General features: G+C 41.5%; 2 protein-coding genes across 5 annotated transcripts; both read left to right on the top strand.

Annotated features, from left to right (window-relative positions):
* Nucleotides 1-150: 150 nt before the first annotated feature.
* On the top strand, nucleotides 151-17,219 carry DGKE (diacylglycerol kinase epsilon). Its single transcript, XM_071764527.1, has 11 exons — nucleotides 151-1,734; nucleotides 3,383-3,542; nucleotides 3,999-4,118; nucleotides 4,993-5,136; nucleotides 7,004-7,161; nucleotides 7,448-7,499; nucleotides 7,645-7,758; nucleotides 8,230-8,301; nucleotides 8,724-8,851; nucleotides 9,515-9,626; nucleotides 9,897-17,219. The coding sequence occupies exons 1-11, from the start codon at nucleotides 1,277-1,279 to the stop codon at nucleotides 10,086-10,088; spliced, it is 1,710 nt and encodes a 569-aa protein (XP_071620628.1). The 5' UTR covers nucleotides 151-1,276; the 3' UTR covers nucleotides 10,089-17,219.
* A 452-nt stretch (nucleotides 17,220-17,671) lies between these two features.
* LOC139805761 (meteorin-like protein) lies at nucleotides 17,672-24,490 on the top strand. 4 transcript variants are annotated; one of them, XM_071764530.1, is made up of 5 exons: nucleotides 18,454-19,365; nucleotides 20,216-20,432; nucleotides 20,517-20,625; nucleotides 21,526-21,585; nucleotides 23,734-24,490. In XM_071764530.1, the coding sequence occupies exons 1-5, from the start codon at nucleotides 19,094-19,096 to the stop codon at nucleotides 24,048-24,050; spliced, it is 975 nt and encodes a 324-aa protein (XP_071620631.1). In that variant the 5' UTR covers nucleotides 18,454-19,093; the 3' UTR covers nucleotides 24,051-24,490. The 4 variants fall into 4 exon arrangements, with proteins under 4 accessions (XP_071620633.1, XP_071620631.1, XP_071620632.1 ...); XM_071764532.1 differs by lacking the exon at nucleotides 18,454-19,365 and adding an exon at nucleotides 17,672-18,281 and having other exon boundaries at nucleotides 20,216-20,625; XM_071764531.1 differs by having other exon boundaries at nucleotides 18,454-19,079; nucleotides 20,216-20,625.
* Nucleotides 24,491-25,645: the final 1,155 nt, after the last annotated feature.

The raw sequence follows: 25,645 nt of genomic DNA, 5'->3' as shown, positions 1-25,645 counted from the left end.
CCATGGGTGCCCCTCGGGTGGGCACCTTTGGGGTGTCCTTGCCCGGGCTGGAGAAGTTTGACCGCTCCCACAATTAGCCATGGACTTAATAAAATCTGGCAGAGCCATGAGCTGAAACAGAGAGTGCTGTAGGTGTGAGATGCCGGGAATGGAGCAGGGGATGGAAGTGAAGCAGGTCTGGGGTTGGACAGTCTGGAGTTCTGATGTCCCATCAGGGGACTGTTCTTGGAAACCTGAGGACTGTCAAACTGTGGAGCGTTTGCATTTTTCAGCACATGTTTTAAGATACCGAGAGCCAGAAATGCCAATGTTATGGCTACTATGTGGATTTACGTGTTGCTCAAGATCCTGTTTTGAAAGTGCAAAAAATCTGTAGTTTCCAATAGCAGCAACTGCTTATTTTTAGAACTGCTACAGGGGAAACATAATAAGGACAGAACGAAATTATGGGGGGGGAAAGTATTTATGGCTGGGGCACTAGTGGAACAAACATGATGATGATTTAGCCCGAACCCGGGTCAGCCGCCGCCTCCTCCAAGGTCCTTCTTTTTGTTTCTGCTGCCCTGTGTCCCGCAGGAGATGATGTTGGGTCGCCCTGCCGCGTACCGTCGCGGGAGGCGATAAACCCGGAGTCGCGATAAACCGGTGACAACCCCGTGACAGGCCCGGCCGCTTCCGGGCGCTGCCCGTCTCCTGGCAACCGCCGCTTCCGCTTCCGCCGCATCCCGCGGGTCGCCGCTCGCCTCTTCCCGCCCTTGGGCCCGGCTCAGGCGGCAGCGCCCGCGGGGAGCCCCGGCGGGAGCCCCTGAGCCCCTCCGGGAGGGACGGCAGCGGCATCCCCCAGCGCGGGAGTGCGGTGGCTGAGGGGAGGCTGGGTGAGGGGCCGGGGGCCTCTGCGCGGTGCCGGTTCCCGCACAGGCAGAGGGGCCCGGGTGGAAGCGGGAGTTTTGCGGGCAGACGGGCCCGTGTGGAGGCTCCTTCCCGGGAAAGCGATCGGGAGAGAGGCCGAGGCGGGGGGAGGCCGGACACCGGCCGGCATTGCGCTGGGCCCGGGCAGGCGGCGGAGGAGGAGGAGCCCCTGGGCAGCACCCAGGTCCGTCTGTCGGCCGTTGGGTCGGACGCGGGGGGAAATCGTCACTTAGCCCTAAGAAGGGATTAAAAGATGTTTCCTGAAGCTGCGCGTTGGGTCCTGGAACGAGGAGGCCGTTGCCGGTCTCTCCTTGCCGTCCTGCCCAGCCGTGTGAGGGGTTAGGCGGGGAGGCCGAGGTGCTGAGGGATGGGGGGCACGGAGAGCAGGCGCGGCAGCTCCATCTCGGTCGTCGCAGACTGGAGTTTGGTGTTTTGGACTCTGTGCTCGGTGCTGCTGCCGGTGCTGATCACCCTGTGGTGCAGCTTCCAGCGGTCCCGCCGGCAGCTCTTAATCCGAGACATCTTTCGCAAGAGCAAACACGACTGGCGCTACACGGACCTCTTCGGCCAACCCTCCTACTGCTGCGTGTGTGCTCAGCACATCCTTCAGGGAGCTTTCTGCAACTGCTGCGGGCTGCGGGTCAGCGAAGGATGCCTGAAGAAAGCCGACCAGCTCTTCCTCTGCAAGGAAATCATGATGAGGAGCAGTGGTGGAGCCCCCAGCTCTCTGCCACACCACTGGATCAGAGGCAACGTCCCGCTCTGCAGCTGCTGTATGATCTGCAAACAACAGTGCGGCACACAGCCCAAGCTCTGCGACTACAGGTACTGCCAGGGAATGTGGTTTGGGGATGAGAAAGTGTGACACCCTGTCAGAAGTGGGTTTTCCACAGGTTTATTGGAACACGTCACCCCCGAGGAGGTTGTGTGCGAATCGAACATGAAACCCTGTTAAAAAAACTGCTTCAAAGAGTCTAAAATGAAAACGGATGCTTGTGGTTAATCTGAGTCATAGATTAAGAGGAAGGCATTGCATCTCGTGTTCTCTCAATTGCAGCACTTTAGCATGATCTGCTGGCTACTGTGTAATTGCATATAAAAGGCTCTCTATGTCCAAGACAGTTCATATTTTAGAGGATGACCTTAAGAAGGTTCTAATGGACTTGTCATTTGTACAGTGGGTAGTCAGAGCAATTTGGATGACACAGCTCATAATTTAGAGTGCCAAAATATGTCTGCATCTCTGAAAAATGGGCATCTGCTCAGTGCAGTGAGAACAAATATCCAATAGCTGTTTTACATTGATCATTTTTAAGGGCACTCAAAAAAAGCTAATGGGATGTTTTAAAAGCAGTTATAATCTGTTGTTTGTGGTAAGAGTGATAAAAATTTCAAGGAACTGTTGAATGGGTTTGCACTGTCATCAGTAAGGCTGCTTGCAGAGTTGTCAGCATGACATATCATGGCATTTTATGCTAAAATATAGTGCTAGTGATCCACCTAGAATCACAGAAAGAAATCACAGAGTCCTGGATACAGTGTGTTACTTCAGCTTGCATAAAGGATGTCATCTTTCCAGCATGTATTTCTGCCAGCTTTTGCTTTGCTTCTGTGTGATACTGTGTAATTGCTTGGTTAAGTAAGTGGAATTACAGTGTAAATGAACTTAGTGCTAGAAACAAAACCTTTAGAGTGTGTAGGAGAGGATTTTGGAGGCAAAGGGGAAAGGAAGAAGGGAAAAAGAAGTCACAGTGCAGGGCAAGCATCATTGCTACTCTCGTTATGTACTGGATTAGGCAGAAGGACTCCAAAAATAGATTTTACAGCTGATTAAACCAAGGCTTTGGATGAAGCAAACAGGGATTAACATTCCGCAGAGGCTGACAGGAGGTCTTGCAGTGTTTCCTCTTGTTCTGGTCCATTTTCCATTTTAGAATAGGTCAAAAAGCTGTTTTGCATAACAAAATCCCATGAGCCTTGCACAGTACTGTTTAACCTTTTAGGTTTCAGACTTAGAGGTATTCTCAATCTTAAGAAATGTATTTATGTTATCAGTAACACTAGTGAACTCTAGTGCTTTATCTGTGCTCTTTAAGGGTGGGCAGAAGTTCAGTTTCTCATACAAGCTTTCAGTGTAACTGTATTGCAGACAATGCAAGAGGATATTTTCAGCACCTGTTTGGTTTTTTTAATTAAAAATAATAGAATTAATTTTAAATGGCAGAGGATTTTTTTTCCACAGAATTCAAATACTTTTCCAGACTTAAAAGCACACGATCAGGTTATGGAATTTTCTATAGCTACTACTTAGTCATGTAAACTTCCAGGGAATGCATGGTTTTCTCTCTCACATGCTTAAAATATTACTTATAATGGTGCATGTAAACATAAGTACTTTTCTGAAATAATGAGCAAAATCAATGCGCCTGTTGGTCTAGGATTTTTCTTCATGTTTTTTGGACTTTTTTTCCAGATGTGTGTGGTGTCAGTACACTGTACATGATGAATGCATGATGGATTGTTTAAAGACTGAGGAGTGTACATTTGGAGAATTCAGAGACTTAATTATTCCACCATACTATTTGTCTACAATCAACCAGATGCGCAAGGAAAAAAGAAACAGTTGTGAAAAGGTAAATATTTACTGCTCTTGTTTTTGTAGTATTTTAAAGAACCAACAACAACAGTAAACCCATTACATTAAAAGTTGAACTTGGTGGATTATCAGGTTAATAGCTATCAAGTAACTGTTTCAATATATAAAGTGCTCACAGTGTTAATTTGGAGTTGTGTGTTATTTTATTCATGTGGTGGTTGAAGCATGAGCAGACAATTGTATTTTCTTATTCCAAAACACCAATGAGGTTTGGCATCTCACTTTCTTAAATGTTTTGTGACTTTTCTACTCCTGTGTTCATAACATTGTAGTATTTGTTGTCCTAGACACTGTAGAGGAGGAATCTTCAACCTTGGTGTGTCAGAAGTATTTGTTTCTATTTTGACTGATTTTTGAATGGTTTTGGAGCAAGGCTTTAAATGTTTTCAAACATACAGTATTTGTTTTACTGATCAGTGTTACCTTTTTCCAGGTAGTACCTTACTGCAGAAAACACTGGATGCCAGTGATTGTCCTGGCTAATACTCGCAGTGGAAACAACATGGGTGAAACTTTACTAGGAGAATTCAAAAGTCTGCTGAACCCTGTTCAGGTATTTACAGTGAAAAGCCATTATAATAAAGTAAAAGTTCAAATTAGAATGAACATCAGTTTGCTTGCAGTAGAATCCTGTGGAAGATCAGTAAAGGAAACAAATTCATGTACTTGGGTTGTTGAGAAAGAATAGTTTTCAGAAAGAGACCAGAAATGCAGAGGCTTCTCCCACCCTCGTGTTTCTTATGGTCCAGTTTTCTCTTTTAGTAATACATGCACTAATTCTGTTGAGTATCTGACTCTTGAAACAGCCTACAATTTTTAGAAAAGGAACCATTTAGATTTGCTTAATTTGAAACCTGTATTTGTTTAAATCCTCACTTCACTTGTGACAATGTCAGTGTTTACAGTTGCTGCTTTTTCTTGTCATGATCCCCTTAAAATCCAGTGGCATGGCACAGGATGCTGACGTAAGGCAGTTGTTCCTTGGATTTCCTGGCTGCACCTTAATATTCTTCCTTTAAAGTTCAAAACCCAGCCTTAGAGTACTGCCTAATGGGAATCACTATGTGTTTGTTTTAACTGCATCCCAGTTAAGGCTTCAAAGAACCTCTTTGTATGCTGAGTATTTAAAAATACCTTTTATCTGAAGTCTTTCATCTTTACAGAATTCATCACAATGTATCTAGTTAAACTTTCCTTAGGACCCTCAGCTCAGTTTATTAATTAATTATTAATTCTTAGTGAAGCAGCTGGAGCTCTATTGTCAATTTGGGAAAACAAATCCTGCTCTCAAAAGTCAAGACAGCTTGTTTGCTAATGTAACATTGTAACTGGAGAATCTTTGTTTAGTATTAGAATGAACTTGTGAGACAAATCCCCGGGTAGTGTTCTGTGAAGCTACAGAACTCTTTTATTTTCCTGTCTCCTAGGTTTTTGATCTAAGCAAAATTGCACCAGCTAAAGCACTCCAACTCTGTACCTTGCTGCCTTGCAGTGCTGTCAGGGTTCTTGTCTGTGGTGGGGATGGCACAGTAGGCTGGGTCCTGGATGCAATTGATGAAATGAAGATAAAGGTATTGTGGTTTGCATTCAAAGATATTTTATGGAGAAATGAGTTTTGAAGCTGCTGAAGAGCTCCATTCACCTAATCTCTTGCCTGCATTTATTATTTTGATCTTGCTGATAAGCAGAATTGCTTATGTTGAGGTGTGGGGGGGGATGCATCTTGTTATGAGTCCCCTGTAGTTCAGGGAAAGTATGAGAGTTTTAGATTTTAAATGATATTTTAAATAATTATTTTCTGCAGAACGAGAACAAATTGCAGAAAATTTTATGTATTGTTCTTTCCTCATTGTATAAACAGATCTATTTTGTCATGAATGGCATCACTAATAATGGCTGATGTGTTCTGATTACTTGATTCTCCCAACATACTCTTTATAACAGTCTCATAATTTTGCTGCTATGCTGCCTGTATTGCCAGTGCATAAATGAATGCAGCAATTTGCCTTTGCTTCTTATATATTCTAAAGAATCTGCCAGTCTTCAGCCTAACCCATTAATGACAAGTAGAGAAGGAAAAATTAAGCTGTATGTTTGTTTGAAATGGAATATATTCCAATTTACTGGGTACTACTAAGAACTCCTGAGAAAATGAAGAATAATTACTAGGGCATTAGTGCTTTACCTAATACAATTTTTCTTTAGTGATAAAAAGAAGAAATCTACTTATCTTACATCAAGGTGTCTTATGGTTTAAATTTCTTTTATCTTTTATGTGTCTTTAATTTCTTACCCTGCAGCTTTCTTGTTAACACATGAAGTGTTGTAGCTGAAGGCTATTATTACAACTTCATGCACAGTTAAACTGAGGTGCTTTGAGAATTTTTATGTACTGGTAAAGTAGAAAGGCAACAAAATGTAACTATAAAGGTTCATGAACATGAGTCTTGAACACTCAATATATTGTCCCTCAGAGCCAATATAATTGATTAAATCTGGGTTCTTTGTTTCCAAGTATTCAATTAGAGCCATTGGAGCTATAAAAATACTGTTGAGATTATCAGCAAAACTTTTTAATCAGCAGTTGGTTATTTGCTCTGTTCATTTATCTTGACTGAGATATGGGTTACCTGATAACCTCTGCTTGAGCAAATAGCAGCCATAGTGCCTCATACTGCAAGTCTTTGTCACAGCTGAATTGCAAAGGCCATTTTATGTCTGAAGGAACTGTTCACCCTTCTGTGGTAAAGAGAGCAAAGACCTTTGCTAGTGGCCATTTTGACCACCTGCTTCTGTCATTTTGTGAGCTGCAGAGGTGATTATCATCTCCATCTGTTGATAACAGCTGGATTTGTCTGTGCATGTGGCACCTCTGAAACTTAGATACTGACTCCTCTAGTATTTGAGTTTTTCTGTGATTAACTACTCTAGTATGAGGTGTATATGTTGCTTCAGACCTCACTTCAGTCTTATAAGAGCATTTTGGTGGCTTGTTATGGTTCTCAGCCTTGTGTCTTAGTGTTCCTACCACTTCCCAGAGGTGTGTGCAGTCACAGTGTTAATAACTCACCCATGGCTGCAGCAAGTCAGCAGCAAATCATCATGAAACCAGATGAGAAGTTCAGGCTTCCTCTTACAGATCTAAACAATCGGTCTCCTGAAAGGAATACTCTGCTCAGCATTAGTTCTGCTTTGTTTCCATATTGTGTTTGTATTCTCTTTCCTTCTCACGATGCTTTAACATTTTTTTCTTTACATTATCCCTATGCTAAGTACCTCAGTGTCCTGTCTGCTGTACCAGCACTGCCAGTTCTGTTGCTCTGCACTATTAGGCTGCTATGAAGATGAATGATATTTATCTAATCTGAATGTTTGGGGGTAAAAGGAAGAAAGTGAGTGCTGAAGGTGGAGCTAATGTGCAGTGTTTCTGTATCTTAGGGGCAAGAACGTTTTATTCCACAAGTTGCAATTTTACCTTTGGGAACAGGTAATGACCTGTCCAATACACTGGGCTGGGGTGCAGGTTATGCTGGAGAAGTCCCTGTAGAGCAAATCTTAAGAAATGTCATGGAGGCAGATGGAATCAAACTAGACAGGTGAGTAACATGAAAAGCTAAGTTCTGTATAGCTAAATGCCACTATAGCTCTGCTGATACCTAGCTAAAGAAACACAAGTATTGCTGGAGGGATCTGCTAAACAACTGAGGTCCAAAATTAGTCTTTATTTAATTGTTCAAAAAGGCTTAACTCTTTCATAATTTAACTAAATGTAAATCTTCTATCTTGATCCACATATAGATAGGAGATTCTAAACTACAGTTTTGATACTAAGTGAGAACAGTGTGTCTGTCCTGAGTCTAAAGAATGGCTGTTGTTTTTCAGGTGGAAGGTTCAAGTAACAAACAAAGGATACTACAACTTAAGGAAACCAAAGGTATGGATTGCAAGTATAAATACAAATTCCATGGGATACATGTATGTTCATACTTTTCTGGTTACCTGCTTCCCATTTAGCACAGTGACTTTGAAATCTAATAATGGTAATTAATAAGACCATAACTAGCAGTTCTGTCTTACAGGTATTCACAATGAACAACTACTTTTCAATAGGACCTGATGCTCTCATGGCTTTAAATTTTCATGCTCATCGTGAGAAGACTCCCTCTTTGTTTTCCAGCAGAATTATTAATAAGGTGTGTTTGTTAAGTGACATTTTCTGCTTGTAGTTGTTGACCTGACTGAAGGCTATTTTTTTCTTTCCATTGATTTACCCCCTTACTTCTTTTCATGCCATCTCAAGAGTTTGTAGGGGGAAGGGGATTTTCTTGGGAAGGGAATTCTGTGGGTAACTACTCACAAGTGTCCTGCCTTGCCTCTGCTTTCTTGCTTGCTTGCAGAATATGCTGTTTGTTCAGCTTCTGCTTAGAATGTCTCATTTGCTTTAAACATAGTGGGTTCACTTTTAAAGTGGAAAGCAAGTTTCTAATGCAAGTTGTAGCTTACCTCATGAAGAAAGCTTAGATGCCTGATGTGCAATTAGGCTGCATATGAATTTTAGGTAAGGTTTGCAGAACTGTAACAATACATGAATATTTCAAATTGTCTCACTATGTGTTGGCATTTTCTAAGTGTTTTTTGGTTTCACTGTTTGTTTTTCTTTTTAGGCTGTTTATTTTTTTTATGGAACCAAAGACTGCTTAGTACAAGAATGTAAAGATCTTAACAAAAAGGTTGAGGTAAGTTTTTTAACTTGCTTATTCTCTGGGCAAATAGTGGACTGTAAAAATTTAACTTGTGAAAAGAAAGGGGGAATGTTTTGCAGTTTACATCTGTATGATATTTGTACAAGGATGGCTCCATGTTCCTTTTGCTGTCTGTAGCTTAATTTATGGAATTCATGTCTTTTTCATTTGCCTTTGCACAAGAGAATTATGTAAGTGGATGGGTTTTTTTCTTTTCTCTGTTAACAGAAATTTATTACATCTTAAGATTTATTTGGGAGTTAGAAGTCATTTCTTTAAAGAATGAGAAGAAAACATTCTGTTTGTAAAGTTTTTCTCCAAGTGGAAGCCTGTTAAATGCATAACAAGAATAAAATAGCTTATACTGAAGTACTAAATTGGAGCAACAGTAATTAACTTCTGTTTGTCTTCTAAAGCTAGAGTTGGATGGTGAAAGGATCGAGTTGCCCAATCTGGAAGGCATCATTGTCCTGAATATTGGCTACTGGGGAGGTGGCTGCAGGCTCTGGGAAGGAATGGGAGATGAGCCTTACCCCTTGGCAAGGTACACAGTCCATCTTTGTTCTTCTGTTTAATAATTCTTGCAGGGTAAGCAATTCCCCCCAGCAGGTTGTGCTTCTGTAGCCAGCTTTATCTGAACATCAGACTTGAGACAGTAGCTGCCTCAGGTTTTTGTTTTCCTCATGTTAGAGACTTGCACTAAGTGCATCCCACACAACAGGGTTGTTTTCTAAGACCTTCTCAAAGTGTCTGGCATGATCAGGCAACAGTGTTGAAGAGGGTATTAAAAATAAAAGTAGCCTTCAAAAAGTTGAAGGTATATCTGTTTCAGAATATAATAGGACATGTCTTACTAGAGTTTAAAATGTGAAACAGTAAGAAAGCAAGCAAAGAATTTGACATCCATACTTGAGTAAGTTGGCTGGAGCAATACTGAAGAGGGGAATAGGTGGCTGTATTTATATATGGTCATATAGCCACAATTTCCAGAAGCTAATTAGGGTGGACCAGCTGATATATTCCTCCACAATTGCATTTTTATATGGCTTCATTTGTCCTTAAGTGTTGCTTGTTTTCCAGCACAAAGGGATAGTTTCAACCCCTGTGTAGAATAATTTCTTCTTTATAGGAATAGCCATGAAAGGACTGTGTAATAATCTTCTAGAGCTCATGAGCATCACAAAAAATAGTCTTTCTTAATTCACAGACATGATGATGGGCTTCTGGAAGTTGTTGGTGTCCATGGTTCTTTCCACTGTGCCCAGATTCAGGTGAAACTGGCAAATCCTGTTCGCCTAGGCCAGGCACATACAGTGAGGGTAAGTGGTGGTTATGAACATGTTTCCCTAAATATTTTTTTAATACACAGCATAGAATCTCAAGCACTCAGCTGTCTGACACTAAGTTGTAGTTTGTGGTCGAGTTAAATATTTCCCTTGCTTAATAAAAACCAATGATGTCACTTGACAGTGCTCTGTTGCTATGGTTACGCACCACTTCTCCCTGGCCCGCAGCATGTGTTGGTTGTAAAAGGTACCCTCAGAGCTCCTCTGAACAGCTGTGACCGTGTGTTTTCTGTTTACTACCAGCTGATCTTGAAGAGCTCAAAGATGCCAATGCAGGTGGATGGAGAGCCCTGGGCTCAGGGGCCCTGCACTGTCACCATCACTCACAAGACACACGCACTGATGTTGTACCACGCGGGGGAACAGAGCGATGACGACGCTTCCAGCACGTCCGAGCAGGACCACGTCAGAGAGCAGACAGATGAAGATGTGTAGATTTTGTGGAATTTTGTGTAATGCAGCAATGAACTTCAGCTCATGAAAAGCCCGGGGAACACCTAACCCAGCTTAAAATTTCTGCTGTAAGGTTGTGAATGAACTGGAGCTGAGGAAAAAGCCATTCTTTCGTGTTCTTGAAAACTCTCACAGCTGAAATACCACAACTTTTTGCCTTTTATTATTGGTGGTGATGCTCAGCCTCTCTAGCTGGAGGAGTCAGTTACTCTAATGGCAGGAGACAGACAAGTGCTGAAGCCCTTCCTTGCTGTGGGATTGGATCTTCTGCACGTACACAATATAGTATGCAAAAGGTTTAATACCCTTGGAAAGGGGAGCAACAAAGAGTTTGGCCTGCTTCCACTTGCCCTCACCCCCAGAGCAGTTCTACAACAGAAAACCAGACCAAGGAGGATATGGGCTGGTTTTCTGACAGCCTGCTTTTGGCTGCCAGCTCTTGTATTGAACAGGACAAATGCTTTTTGGGGCACTTAGATGTGCACTGCTTATGCTCGTGCAGTGCATATCTAAGAGGCTTGAATGGGAGAGCAGAGGATCCAGGAGCTCTTGGGAAGGTGTTTAGCTAGAAAGATGCTTTTGGACCAAAGGTTTCTTGAAAGGTTCTGATAGTGAGTGACCTTTTTCAGTGGCTTTGCAAGCCACAGATAGAGTACTTCTGAGGTCTCAAGTACCCGAGATGAAACTTTAAAATAATTGTACCATGACTTGCACTGAATGATCCTTTGACTGACTTTGCTTCAGTTCAGTAAGAGACTAATTCTAGTTTTTGCAAATAGCAACATCTTAGTTCTTGAGGAGGCTTTCTGGAGGAGAACTTGGATACATGAGCTGTCTTTTTTAGCTATTTACAGCAAGGGTTTAAAGAAATACTGAGGATTTGCAAATGTGAGGTCTTTTTTAAAGGCTTGTAAAAGTTCTTGTTCCATAATCACCTGAAAATGATCAATAGGAAGTCAGTCTGTTAACTGCTAAACTGTGGAAGTTGAGAGATGAGTCTGCAGGATTTTGTAAGTTCTGGGATTCATGTACATAATTTGATTGTGAAAAAGAGCACAGAAGCATTTGTTTTCTGTCTCTTAGGGGGTCAAAGAGATCCTGTTGGACCTCAAAGTTCTTTTCCATATGAATATAGGGTGAGAAAAAGATTGGTGGTCTATCCTGATAGTGAAGAACAGATACAGCACTACATGGAAACTCTCAGTTTGGCATATCTGAAGCTTCTCAGGTTAAAAGCTTCTCAGGTGAAAACATTTTTATGGTTAACAGAAGTAAAATCCTGCTTCCTTTTTTCTATTCTTTTGTAGGTATTTTAAGCCTACAGCGAGTCAGAGCTATGAGTTGAGGTTTAAAATTTTTCACAAAGTAATTAATTTAAGCCCAGTTGAGTTACTGAAGATGATCTTCCAATTAGGAAGAGAATTTATGCTGAATGTATCATGTAAGCCAAGATCCTAAGAGAAGTTGAGAGCCTTGGTCTGAACTTTGAATGCTGCTGATTTTGTCAGAACTCCCCCAATCTCTTTTTTTTTTTGTCTTTTGTTTTTTTGTTGGTTTTTCTTTTTTGTCTTTTTTCTTCAGTTCTCTATGCTAACATTGAGTAAAGTAGGCTGTGTTTCTAGGTTTTGTAAAATGAAACTGGTTTTCAACAGTATGTAAAATGTTTGCATTACCAGTGAATGAACTATTTATATTTTAAAATAATTTATTGAAACCTTGGCAAAGTCAGTATTTTTTAAACCTTAAGTTGTAGTTCTCTTTAAGAGCATTTTTAACTTGATGGTATTCATAACAGAAACTGTATGTGCTAGATCTTAAATACTACTGATTATCATTGAAATTAAATGCCTATCATTTAGGCATTTATAGCTGCCTAAAAATGTGATTGGAGTGTGTAATGAACAGTAAAGTAGAAGCCATTTGTAAATTCCATATTCATAGGCCTTATACATATCATAATTATTTAATTGTATGTAAATATAGAGAACAAATTAATAGTTTAATCTATGTAAAAAGTGTTTAAAATACCCCAAAGTGTACTATGTTAGATAAATCCACTACCCTTTTTTTCTTAGTTAGGAAGTTCAATTTGTATTAGCTTCAGAAATCTTACTAGTTAAATTATTAGTATTTTTAACAGCTTGTAACCATCAGCGTCCTAAAAATAGTTGAGTTCTGTGCTATGGTTCTTGTGTAACTATTGTTTACAAACAAGTGATGAGTCTGGAAAAGCAGGGTATGTGCTATGAAAAGCAGTATTTCCTCAAGTTACACCACTGGCTACTTGATCTAAACTATTCATAACACAGTTTAAAGAGTTTACCTGAAGTTATTCAGATGATTATTCAAATTGTTTTATATTCAGCTTGTTTATAGCCTAAGAACCTTTGGCTGTTCAACAATTTCACTCTTTGAACTCCCAGCATCTAGCAAGAAAAAAAATAATTGAGTCTTTGAAAGTCTCCCATTTTTTACAGAAGGTGAGCTGGCTTCTCCACTTGTGCTCTGCCTGAGTGGGCACCAGTGATTTTCTGTACTACATTTGTGCAGGCAAAAGCTTCCCACTTACAGGGGCTTGCTAGGAGGCCAGTCCTAAAGGGTCTTTGGGAAATGTAAATCCATCATTGCTTCTGGAGAAGCAAAGGAGAATGAGGAATGAAAGTAGCACCTAGTTGGGAACTTGCCTGGGACAACCCCTGGTAAATGGTTCTGTTTGTATTGAACAGATCATCCCTTTCTTGCATGTGAAAGTGAAGAAGTTATGTTTCACAAACTGGCTGTTAGTGATAGCAGCAAATGATAGGTAGCAAAAGCAGACACTGTAAGTATTGGGAAGCCTCTTGTAAAACTGTATTTATGGCACGGAAAATATTTTATAAGGTTGAAGTGTCCAACTGCCAGTCAGACATCAGGTAATGCTTCTTTTGTAAAAATATGTAGCTGTCATATGCATGACAAAAAGGAGTTCTTTTTAAACATAGTGGTAGCACCAGAATCTGTTGGGCAGGCTTGCTGTTTCCAAGCTGTCCTTTGATTTCAGTGTGTCCTCCTTACCAGCATGTTGTAAATTGAGTTAATGCCTGTTTAGAGTTACTTTTAGGGAACTGTTTTTAGTCCAGCTGCAGACAGCCAATGTCAGCATTAGGCTCCCAGATTCTAATGCTGATATAAATGAACTTTTCTAATTTTTCATGTAGCTGCTTAATGTTGTCATATGTGTGTTGTGACTGTAAAACTGTTACATGCTTTTTGTACGTTGTGGGTGCATAAGGCACCAGTAGAAGTAGCTACGATAAAAACAAGAGTGGAACCTAAAAATCCTGCAGTACATTCTCAATCCAGAAGAGGGTACTCTGCAGCTGGTTCTGATAATCCAGCACTGAATTATTTTCCTTTGTTCTGTTCAAGATTAACATTGGAAAAATAGTGAAAGCTATGTTTCAAACAGATGATGAATAGTTGCTTCTGGGAGGCTTCATACTGTATGCATTTGTGTAGAATGTACAGGGTGAATAATAACATCAATTGTCAAGCACTCAAAAGTCAATTTACAAAGTTTATTTTTAAGTTTTATTGCTGCAAACACCATCTTAGCTGAAACTTGGTCAGATTCCAGTAATTTTCTTTGCTGTGGGTTCTCAGTCCTGTGACATTTAATACAAAAAACTTGCATGGAGCCTTTCTTTGAGCTTCCTGCCTTGCTCAAACCTCACACACTGAGAGGCTGTGGATGTGTATTTTCATGTGCAGGTAACTTTTTGTTATAGGCTTTGTTCTACTTTCTGTTTTCACTTTAACAATTCATAATAGTGTTAAATTGTTTCAAATTCCATCTGTATGTTGGATTTTTCTCCCTGTCTAGAATTTTAAAATAATGTGTCTGACAGCCAAACTTATATTCTTTGTCTTCAAAAACAGCTGAGGTGAATGGCATTCACTTAATTTTTAAATTTTTCTCTAAGTATCTCTCTTGTTATTACTGCAATATTTTAAAATGTAGACCTGTGGTTTTTCTCTACTGCAATGGCAATATTTCTTTTTCAAATTAGTTGGAGTTATGTTCAAGTTTGAATATTTTTGTCAACTAGCACTGTTATGAATTGCATTTCAAGTTCATTATGTAAAGACTGTCTATGCTGTATAATTTATGTACTTGATACTTTTTTTTTTATGTTACCTTTGATGTTGCCCCTTCATAGGATTGGTTTGCTTTTTACTTACCCAGGTCTTGGTGTTTTTAGGCACTAAGTAACTTGAAGCAGCATTTACTGTACTTAGAGGTTTTAAATACTTGCTCTCAGAAAAGATTTGTGTTTCTCCTGTTGCAAAAGAAAATCCTGCCATGCTAGAACACACATGGAGAAAATCATCTTATTGAGGCAATGCTTATAGCAAGAGTAAGTTAAAAATTTATTCCAGATAATTTCAGCCGATTAAAATCACGAATTTCTTCCCCTGTATGTTTTTTCTTGATAGTGTTTATGACTACTGGTAAGTCCTTCCCTCAGCCATTTAAGTGCTCATTTTATGCTGGCTCACTTTGAGCTAAAAAAGTTGATTGGGCAGCATCAAAAGCTCTGCTGAGGTCAGGTTAGTGAGCTTCTCTCTTCTGTCCACTTTATCCCTCATGCCATCCAGCTTGTCAGAAAAGAAAATTGGAATGGCTTCCTAATTCTTAACCCAGTAGCCCACCTGGGCTGGCTTTTCAGTCACCATCACCACACCTGGAACATACTAGTAGGGACTTCAAAGGAACAACATTCCTAGTACCCCTGAATTGTTTGAAAGTAAAATTTTTGCTCTTTGCTGCTGGGGAGGAACCTCTCCCCACATTGTGAGAACTGATAGTTAAAAGTTCTGGCTTCAGTTTGGCTGATTCCTTCTCGTTCTGCATTATGTTGCACTGCAGCTCACAGCTTTTCTGCTGTAGGTTACTGTATCTCACTGTTTTAAAAAAAAAACTTAAAGCACTGTACCTTAGCTATGAACAGCATAATGTGATAGTTCTAACTTTTTTTAACTTAGCAACAAATGCTTTTTGGTAGAGAACCACTTAACCTAGTTAGTTAAGCTATGAGTAGGAGGATAGGACACTGGGGAATCATTGCATGTGTTCTAATGTCTAAAATCCTGACTACTAGCAGTTTTCTTCCATTTGGAAAAGAAAACAGATTTTTCCTGTCAGTTAGGAGTAACAGGATTATTTTATGATTTAAAAACACTAGTAGCATAACCAGTCCTGTTGAATGTGAACCAGTTATTTTGAAATGCTCTGACTTTTTTTCTGAGATCTGATAGCTGTTTACTGAACACAGAAGTGAGACAACAGACCACTTGTTCATTTAGCAATTTGAATATATTAAGCTAATTGTTTAGGTCACAGCTCTAAAAGCATGCCTTGATCAGAGTTTCTTTTATCTCACTAAGAGTGGTGAATACCCAGTTTCAGGTTTTGGGCATCTCAGGGAGAGACTTGTAGTTGGAATAAAGCCACATGCCTTGAGTAAACCTACTGTTGTTATGCTGATTTATGTGAGCTGAGGATCCTGCTCTTAACTGTTCAGAAGTATGAATGTATTCAAATTTTTACTTTATTTCCTGTTAATCCTGACCTGTTTACTGTTCTGTATACACTCATTACTATATGTAATTAATTTGTTGCATTGTTTCTGTTGCAATTTGTCTGTAGATTTAAGCATAAAAATAGTCTTATTAAGAGTAAGTGGGAACTTATGTTGTTTGCATTTTGTATCTTCAAAGTTTACATCCCTCAAAAGCTATTTTGTCTGCCACCAACTGTTGTAATCCTTAGCATACCTCCAGCCATCTTCTCTTTCTAGGATTTTTATAGTTAAAGAGAATGAATTTTTATTTTTGTAGCTTGTTACTTCAATATGTATGAGTTATTTCTATTTAGTAATTAGTAGTCAGAATGCTATAAAAATGTTACTTTTAAGATCTGTAAGTTTAAATTATTAATAGCTACTTACAAGAAAATACCAGCATGTTAACAGTTTAAAAAAAAAATCTTTAGCTTGGAAATACTGTGATGCTGTGACTTGGGATTCGCTTTGAATGTTTATGCATATATTTTGAAGTTGCACTAAATAGGTAAAAAATGAGCTTAAAATGCAAGTAATAGATTCAGAAGTAGAATTCATAGCATCTTAGGGTTTTTTTCAGCCATGAAAGGTGACATCTGGGATTCAGTATTTTCTTGGTTTTCCCAGAGTACAGTAAGGAAGGAGTGATCCCTGTGCTGTTGACAGAGCAGTTGTTTCCTTAGGTTGCAGTTTGAAATAGATATTACTTAGTGCCCTAATATAAGCAGAAGCTTTCTGCATCATTCCTGCCTGTCTTCTGGGAACACAAAAATGCAGAGCAAACCTGAATGTTCATAACAGATCTTACTGGTGAAGAAATACCCAAACCATGTAATATTGAACCTCTAGTATAAACATTTGAAGTAAAAGTTTTTTCTTAACTTAAAGTGATGCTTTCAAATCCCAAATTGTTTTCCCTTTGTTTTTTAAAAGAAGGAAGGCTGAAACGAGAGGGCAAGGTGGTATTACTGTAAAATATGTAGTCATAAAATCTGGGAAGTGTATTCTTAATATGCTGTGTATGTACAAGGGAGTGAGGTTGTACGATGCCTCTGAAAAGTCTACTTGGTTTGCACCCTCATTGGCTTGAAACAGTATTTCTGAAGTGGCTGATACCACCACAGATCCTGTAACTGTGATGTTTACACATGTGGGTGGTGTGTATTATTTGAGCACTTGGGTCAGGTTCTGTCTGTAAGAAGCTGTAACTTCAGTGTAATCCCAGAACTCCAGCTGGTTCTGTGGTGGTACTGTACAGTAGCCCAAATGAAACTGAAGAAAGTTTTGTCTGCAGTCAGTTGGATCATGCATGGCCTGTCTCTTGTGACCTGGGCTCCCAGAAGGGTCTGTTGAGAAATACCTGCTCCATATTCTTCATAGAAGTTTGTAAATAGATTTTTCATAGCATTGACCCTGTTACTGAATTTCCTAATGCATCTTCTTGTTGTCTTGTTATTTGTACTGTATTTCTCTGTAGATTAAAGCGTGTGGATTAAAATATTTAAACTCAGTTGTTCCTCACTATGCATAAAAGAAAATGTGAGTTTTCAACTCTGGTAATAATCTAGTGATGATGATAACTGCCTGGTTTTTAGAGGGCTGCAGTATGATCAGCCTGATCATTTTGAGAAAAGAGTTGTGTTTTGTTGAATACTGCAGCAGTGGCTCTGCCTGAGATCCCTGTGTTTCAACCTCAGATACATGGAAATATTTCTAGACAACATGTTAATATCATTCAGAGATAGAATGAATACTGTTTGGTAGCTGCTTGCCCACTTCTGGTTCATCCTTCTCCTTGAGGTATTCCACTTTGGGGAAAACCTGGATTTATATGGCTTTAGAGCAGATGTGTTTAAAAGCCCAGGCTTCAGCAGTGTTTGAAATGTCTGGATTGTCCTTCTCCCCAGTGTCAGTGACTTGGGCTCTTAAAACAGTTTGTGGTACACACTATTTAGTCTACAAATTTCTTATCTGTAAAAGCAATTTCTTAAAAAGTTTAAATAGGAGATGTTTTGGCATTATGGGGTATGTATATAAGCTAGAGGTGGCAGGGCTGCTGAGCAGCTCAGCAAGACACAGGGTGTTCCACAGAAAGGGGAAACACTGCTGGGGATGTTCGGAGATCAAGTGGCTCAATGCTTTTGCCTGATGGCAGCAGATGGGTTAGTTGGGGCTTTTAGAAGTGAATAAATCCTCCTGTGGGGCCACTTTATCATAGTGGCAGTTCCCTCCCCAAGTCCTTTCCTCAGTTCCCCAATCTCATTTGCACAAAAGAGAGAATGGGCTCTGGCCTCTTAGCTCCTATATTATGCCACGGTCCAACCTTTTAAAGACCATTGGTGTGTTGTTTTCCATTCAAGATGGGGTCAGAGCATATATATTCAGCAGGTTTTTTCCTAGATGGATAGAACAATAGGTTCACAGAGCTTTGAGGATCACTGGCACTAACGTCAATACAAGATCTAGGTTTAATGCATTTTTAAATGTTTTTAGAACTTGCTGCAGTGAAACATGCACAGCACCAACTTGAGCCAGACTTTAGCCTAAAGTTGTGTCCAGAGTCACACCAAAGGTATGTGGGGAAAAAACACAGGGTTTTAGAAAAGTGCAAGACAAATTCTATTTGATAATAAAAGTAAAATGTAAAACATTTGGTGAATTTAAAGTAAAGTGGTTGTGTGGGGGTCCAGATAAGATTGAAGGATTCTAATGTTTGAGGCGTTTGAGAGTTAAAACTCCTGATTTCAGGGCATCTTCTCTAGCAAATATATATTCCTGTTAAAGGAAAAGCCCTAATTGCAGAAATGCAATGGACGAACTCTGCTTGTCTTCCCTTGGCGGCTGTGGGCAATGTGAGAACACGCTGCTCACCACAAGGTAACAGATGGCCAGAGAGTCCTGGCGACCATGGGCGCCGAGGGGGAACAATGCGGCGCAGACCTTGGCATGTGCCACCCAGCAGCGCCCAGGGCCATTGTCCCCAGCCTGCTGTGAAATCCTGATTCCACGCTTAAGAGCCGCGGAAAAGAGCCTCTCCCTCTCAGACCTGCAAAAGAGCAGCTCCCCATGTCGTTCATTGAAAATATGGAAAGGGCAATGCATATAGAAATCTAATTATTGGCAGGCACAGCCTGGCTTTTAGCATGGTAATTGCCGGCCCTTGAGCTTTCTTGTGCACGGACCCCTGAAAGGTACTCATGAAAGCAAAAGTTAAAACTATTGAATTTCCATCAATCATTCCATGTTTGCTTTGATTATGTTGACACGATTTTTGTTTGTTCCGAAACTGCACTAAGACGCTGTTATTAATCACTTTTAAATACTTTTAGAGACAGAAGGGAGCTGCCTGGCCCGGGTGATGCAGAAAGCGGTAAGAAATCAGAAATGCCTGAGTTTGGTTGGTTTGGGTTTTGTTTTTTTTTTTCCCTTCCTGACGGGGTCCGCTGCCGCTCGATGCTGCTCTCAGGGCGCCCAGGGGAGGGGGGTGAGGGGGCGGCCGGGACCCGCCCCCCGCCCGCGCTTATATCCCGGCCCCTGAGCTGTCCCTGGCTGGCCCGGCCCGGCATGGCCGCGGTGCAGGGCTGGAGCGGGCTCCTGGCCCTGCTCCTGCTGCTGCCGTGCCCGGGCTCTGCCGACCGCTGCAGCTGGAGGGGAAGGTAGGCGGGAAACGGCCGGGGGGGCACCGGGGAGCTTCGAGGGCCCATGGGACACCGGGTGGGACCCATCCCGTTAAGCGGGCTGAGGGAGGGGAGCAGGCGGTAAGAGCTCACGGGGGCCGCAGCTCCGCCTCGCTGGAGGTTCTTCGGTGTAACTTTGACAGGAAAATTCACACCAAAACTTTCTCAAACAATTGGATCCCTTTCTTCTGCGTTTTGTTGCCTTTTCCTTTCTTCTGCTGTTACGGGTTTGGTTTTTTAAGTGCCATAAGCAAAGGTGACTTTCCCAAAAGCAGGGAAGTTACACCTGCTGGAGCGAGGGCTCAGGAGCTGGGCCAGCACAGCCGGCTTTGATGAGAAGAATTTCCTTGATTCATAATAATTGGAAACATTACAAATAATTTTTAAAGTTTGGGCTTTAAAACTTTAATTTTTAAGACATAACATCAGCTTTCATTGAGCAGCCCCTGATGTGAGTCAGTGGCTCTCACCCCTGCCTGTCCACAGGTGAGATTTTCCTGAGAGCTGAGCTTTAGTCAGTCCAGTCACACAAAGAATGTTGCTGTTTAGCAGAGGGAGGTTGCATTTTGTCATTTTTCTGGATGCCTCAGGTATCCAAGCATGGATTTGCAGGCAGACTCCTTTGCAAGTAGCAGGGTGCAGCTCCAGTTGTGAGCAATCCCCTCCCTGCCCCCTGCTCTGCAGCTGAGGGCAGGAGCTGTGGGGTCATTAGGACAGAACTGGGAGCAGGACCTGTGTGCCTGGGCAGCCAGCATGACAGTGACTGCCGGGCCATCCCACCTGTGCCATGGGCATCCTTGGTGACGGGCTGGTGGTGTTGTCTTGGCAGTGGTTTGAGCTGGGAGCCCCGTTCCCGAGCCGTGGAGCAGATCCACCTGCGCTGCACCGAGGGCTCCCTGGAATGGATGTACCCAGCACGAGCCCTGCGTGTGGTTCTGGAGCCCAACCTCGCCAGTGCCCAGCACACCACTGTCTGCATCAAACCTGCCAGTGACTTCCAGGGTGCCAGCATCTACGTGGAACGTGCTGGGCAGCTGCATCTGGTGGTAAGCGAGGCAGAAGGGGCTCAACCCCACCACGTCTCTTGCTTCAGCGCCCAGACGCCACAACGAGTGGCCCTCTTCCTGCAGGCCAGCCCGCAGAGGGACATCAGTCGCCGGACAGCCAGCTTCCAGTACGAGCTGCTGAGCAACCAGAGCACTGCTGGGCCTGACTTCAAAAAGATGGCCCTGGCCGAAGGTAAGAGCAGGGCCAGCCTTGGGGCTCTGCTGTCAGGACAGATCCAAGGTGGCATCTGAAATGGATGGACCTTGGCAGTGCCTCCCTTGTGACAGAAGCTCTTTCAGACTGAGGGGTTTGCTGTGGTAGTGGAGGTCGTTGTGCCAGCTCACTGGCTGCTGGGTGGGTGCAGTATGTTTTCAGATTTCCACCATGAGGGGCAAACTGTACACATGGGAGGGAGCACTGCAATATAAAAAGAAACTGTCTCTCCCTTAGCAGCCATTTTGTCTGGAACACAAACATTCAATAAACCATACAGTCTGGAGTGTTAGACTCGTGAAGGCTTTGGATATGGCATGGGGTGTTTTCTGTATCACTAATATATTGGATGACTTCTGCTGTTACTCCAGACTTGGAATAAAATCCAACCACATCCATGCTGGATCACTAATGTTTCAGTAGGCAAGAGTGTTCCCTGGGCATGAAGCTGCAAATTTTTTGAAGCCATCATAGCTCCCAGCACACACACAGATGTCTTTATTCTTATCTTTTATAATCCAGAAGTAAACCAGAAGGATTTTCCTGTCTTTCTGTCAAAACAAAACCAGATTTTTAAATATTGGGAAATGATGGTGGGTAGGTCTAGGCCAGTTGTTATGTTTTCTGCTATGTTTTTTGCATACTTTATCAGTTAAAGGGATTATGTGCTGTCAGGCTCTGTCTTTGCTCAATGGCTCTTACAAAGCCTCTGTTCTTATATGGTTGCTTCAGCTGTATTTGCATAACAAGAATTTTTGTTTGTATCTGATCATAATGCTCTTTAAGCTTGTAGGTCTGCCCCATTTCCCTCCCATAATTCACCACCCCTTTAGCAGTAATACATAGTCCACTATTCTAAGAAACTTGTTTATTTTCTAGCTATGTGTCGGCCTTGTGACAATGTGGAACTTCTTATGGCCATTTGCAGCAGTGATTTTGGTAAGTTAACTGAAGGGAAGTCACTCTGCCCTTAATTAGGCATAAGTTATTTGGATTTATTTGCATCTTTTCTCAAAATAATACCATGACTGTGCTCTCTGATGCAAGAAAGAAACTAACAGTGAAAAAGAATTAGAATGGGAGAAAAATAAAGGCAGCGTAGAAGGGGGAAGCTTTCTTTCATGGTTTGCATTTTCTGTGGGGAGAAAAGCTATGATCTAAAATGGGTTTGAAGGTAATTCTCACAAGAGTGCTGCTGGCTCTCATGCACAGCAAAAGTCACATGTGTGTAGGCACACAGGCACAGGTTCTACATGCTTGGTATATTCCTTTTTAATTCTCTTCATCTGTTTGGGTTTTGCATGTGGAAATTTTTACCTCTGATTATGTCCAACAGCTAAAGCTGTAGAGCTGCCTCTTTATACGGCCACAATTATACTGTAATAAAAACACCTCCATTAAGAAATAAAACTATGCCCCTCTATTCAGTGTTTAAAAACCCCCACCAAACTACAGCTTTCCTGCCAGGGTTTGCCATACTTGGAGGCTATCGAACACTGACATCATTGCCCTAATACTGGAGGGCTTAGAATGTGCTTCCCTCAAAGTGCTCCCTAGCTGGGAACTTTTCTTCTTCTAAATTAACTGATGCAATCCAGCCCATTGTTTCTACTTGATGAAGTTATCACTTCCATGGTGCTTTCCCTCTGCACTGCCTGAAAGACCAGAGACTGACAGATGTGGCAGCCCAGGCACACAATGGGGGGCACTTACACTTCCAGCAGCAACAGACCAGAAGAAATAGCCCTTTGAACTGACTCTATTTATGGCCTGACTTCCTTGCCCTAAACTCACAAATCGCTATCATCAACTTTTTTGATTAGAGAAAATAGCTACTAATGAAAGTGTAAATGACACTGGGAGTGAATAGGAGCTTTATAATTATTCTGAAGATGGAGGTCTGCAGTGACTGGGCCCTGAGCAGTGCAGGAGCAACTTGGAGCACCAGGAACAAGTGCATTATAGCTTGTCAATAGACTTGACTGCATCTGATTAAAAATGATCACACAGAGGGAGATAGATAGCAGAGAGATTTGTTCCACAAAATTCTGGATTCCCTTGGAAATGAAGTAAGCAGGTTCTCAGAAACTTTAGAAATAAGCTTCTTCTGTCTCTTGAGTTGTTGATTTCTCTGTACCTGAATGAAAGCTTTGTGGTGGAAGCACAATGATGTTCCCTTTGCATTGATCACCTCTCATTTGCTCCAGAGCTCTTGGCTTAAATGGTGGCATGTGCCCAAGCCTCCACTGGATATGGGATTGAAATTTAGTTAGCAGAAAAATAGTTGATTTCTGTGAAAAAACAGAGGTGATGAAAATGAGAGAGGTGGCTTCAGCATAGCAAACACCTGTCAGATGAGATGTTTCACTCACCATATCCTTGATGCAAAGAATGCTTTCAGTCAGAAGGATCATTGCTTATTACGCTTTCATTGCCAGGGTCATTTTGGGAGGAGATACTTGTGTGCCTATGTGGTATTAAAATAAGACTTCAAATTACATGAGTTTAGGAGTTCTGCATGTTGTTCATCATCTCCCAAAACATCTTTTGATAGAGGGATGAGATTTTCTTTTGAGGTGGGAAAAGTGCCAAACTTTGAAATGCAAAACATTTAACAAGCTTGTATTTTTTCCAAACAAAACATTCTGATTCTTCTTGGATCAACCTCTGTAACTGCTGTCCAAGGAAAAGCTTCAGAGTCCCCTGGACACAGAAATGAGGTAGTCTATGACAATCATTGTCTTGTAACACAGGCTGAAAAAACTCAATCCCTGACCTGACCTCTTTTCATGTATTTTTTTGTCCTTTACTGCTGCTTGGCATTATCAAGCAAGTTCTAGGCTTTTTCCTCAGATGTAGCTGATTTGAGCAGCCACAAGGCATGGTTCCAAGTACACAGCACAGTTTCTGTAGGGATCCTCTGTATAAAAGATGCAACGTAAGCTCAGAAATGTGTCCACCTGTAGGTGGTGGTTGTGCAAACTGCACAACAAATCTGTTCCTCCGAGCATTTCATTCAGTGAGCTTCTAGTACCTGACGTCCTGACCTGCTGCTCCATAACCAACTCCTGTCTTCTTCACATCTAGTGGTGAAAGGATCTATCCGAAATGTTTCCCACGATTCAGTGAACCACATGTCACAGGTTGATGTCAGCGTCCAGAAAGTCTACAGACAGAAAAACACAATTTTCCAGCAGGATGAAGCAAGTGGGGAATGGCGAGGCCCTATACAAACCCTGCTGCGCTGCAAGGTGAAGAAGGGAGGTGGAGATTTCCTTTTCACTGGAAATGAACATTTTGGAGAAGCTTGGCTGGGCTGTGCTCCTCGGTTTAAAGACTTCATGTTCATTTACCAGGCTGCCAGAGACAGAGGAGCCAACCCATGTGAGTTTCAGCTCAACTGACAGGAGGGACACCGGAATTGGGAACTGAAAAATTTCCACCCAGTTTTTGGATACTGAGTTTGATTTGGAGTTAAAACCAAGGACTAAAGCTAACAATTTCATCAAAACTGGGGCCTGGAGAATTTCCTGAAGATAACGGCTCTGTGAGCCCTGTGAACTCTTGACTTTCAATCCATATATGCATTAGTTTCTCCTTTGAAACTTCTTTGTCACAAAATAACCTGAGTTTTGGAAAGGTTGTCTTTTTTGTGGTGAGAAAGCAGCTAGTGCTCAGTACTACAAAATTCTGCTTTAACATCCTTTGCTCTGTACACATACTGTGCTCTTTTTCTCTAGATTTTTTTCTCTCCTCCCCACATCTCTAATTGATTTCCCATTGATTTCCCTTCTGCTCTTTTTGATGCTAACTATAGTCTTAGCCATAGTTACTAAACCTTCAGGCAGTTGGCAAGTCTGCCACATTCTTTTCCTTCTATATGTTAGCAGAGAGATGAACTAACCCTCTGGGGCACAATCACAGCTGGTGTAATTCTGCAGTGCTCTGCTGCTTTTTGCACAGTTGACAGCTTCTGATTTTGCTCCCTATGAAGACAGATCAATGATGGATACTGCATTTTAGCTAACACCAACACTAACACTGTATCACTACCAGATGAGGAAATGCATGGAAGTGTTTGGGAAATGCATGGAAGAAATCAGAAGTTCTGGTTGTAGTGTTGTCTGCATGAGAATGAAATATTTGGTATTGCTAGTACTGAGCCCACAACTAGCTCTAGTTATTGTTTAGTGCTCAACAGGAAAGATCTAAGCAAAGTGGCTGTTGTTGCAAAGCAGTAGAGGATATACTGGGATATCCAAGTACTTGGGTTTGGAGAGCTGGAGATGTGCTATATTTGAGATTTTAAACGGAGTACTCTTCTTTCATTGGTATTTGCACTGCAAATGTGAGATAAAATACATTCTTTTAACACAGATCAGGGGTACTGCACTTCTTGTTTTGTATATTTGTATATGTCAAACCTGTGTGGGGTTTTGCCTTTGTAAAGGGGCCTTAATCACTTCTTACAGCATTAGTAACATAATTAATATTTGTTTCTGTAGAGCATCATCCCTTTGAAATAATGTGTTTGTTTTAAAGTAAATAAATAGTTTAGTGAATGAGTGATCGAAAAGCTAGAATAACCCAGTGTTAAGTGAAACAACAAAAGTTCAAAACACGTGTGGTCTGGTGATATAATCCACAGCTCTGTGGAGCTGTCAGCCTTGCAATGAGCAGCCTGAAATCCTTGCAATCAGGGAGAAAAAGGAAGAACTTGTTAGAGATCATGGATATTGAGTATTGGGCTCACATTCACAAGAAGTTCTGCTGTGCTAAAGTCACTGTTTCACTTACAGGAGAGTTGAGGTAATGAGAGACTATCCTTGGTGGAATTTGGATGCCAGTTCTCATTAGTGCCAACTTTAACATTTGAGGTAGACCTGCTATGGGGAAAGGGGGACTGAAGTTACAGTCAAAACACATTTGTGAACAACTGCAAGCAAACAAATGGTCTTTCTTTACTGTTGCTGTTGAATTTAACCCAATAAATTACCTT

This window comes from Heliangelus exortis, chromosome 20 (assembly GCF_036169615.1).
Source record: "Heliangelus exortis chromosome 20, bHelExo1.hap1, whole genome shotgun sequence".
In the NCBI taxonomy this organism is placed as follows: Eukaryota; Metazoa; Chordata; class Aves; order Apodiformes; family Trochilidae; genus Heliangelus; species Heliangelus exortis.
Note: the sequence above shows the minus strand (reverse complement) of the source record. Positions and strands in the feature narration are given on the sequence as shown.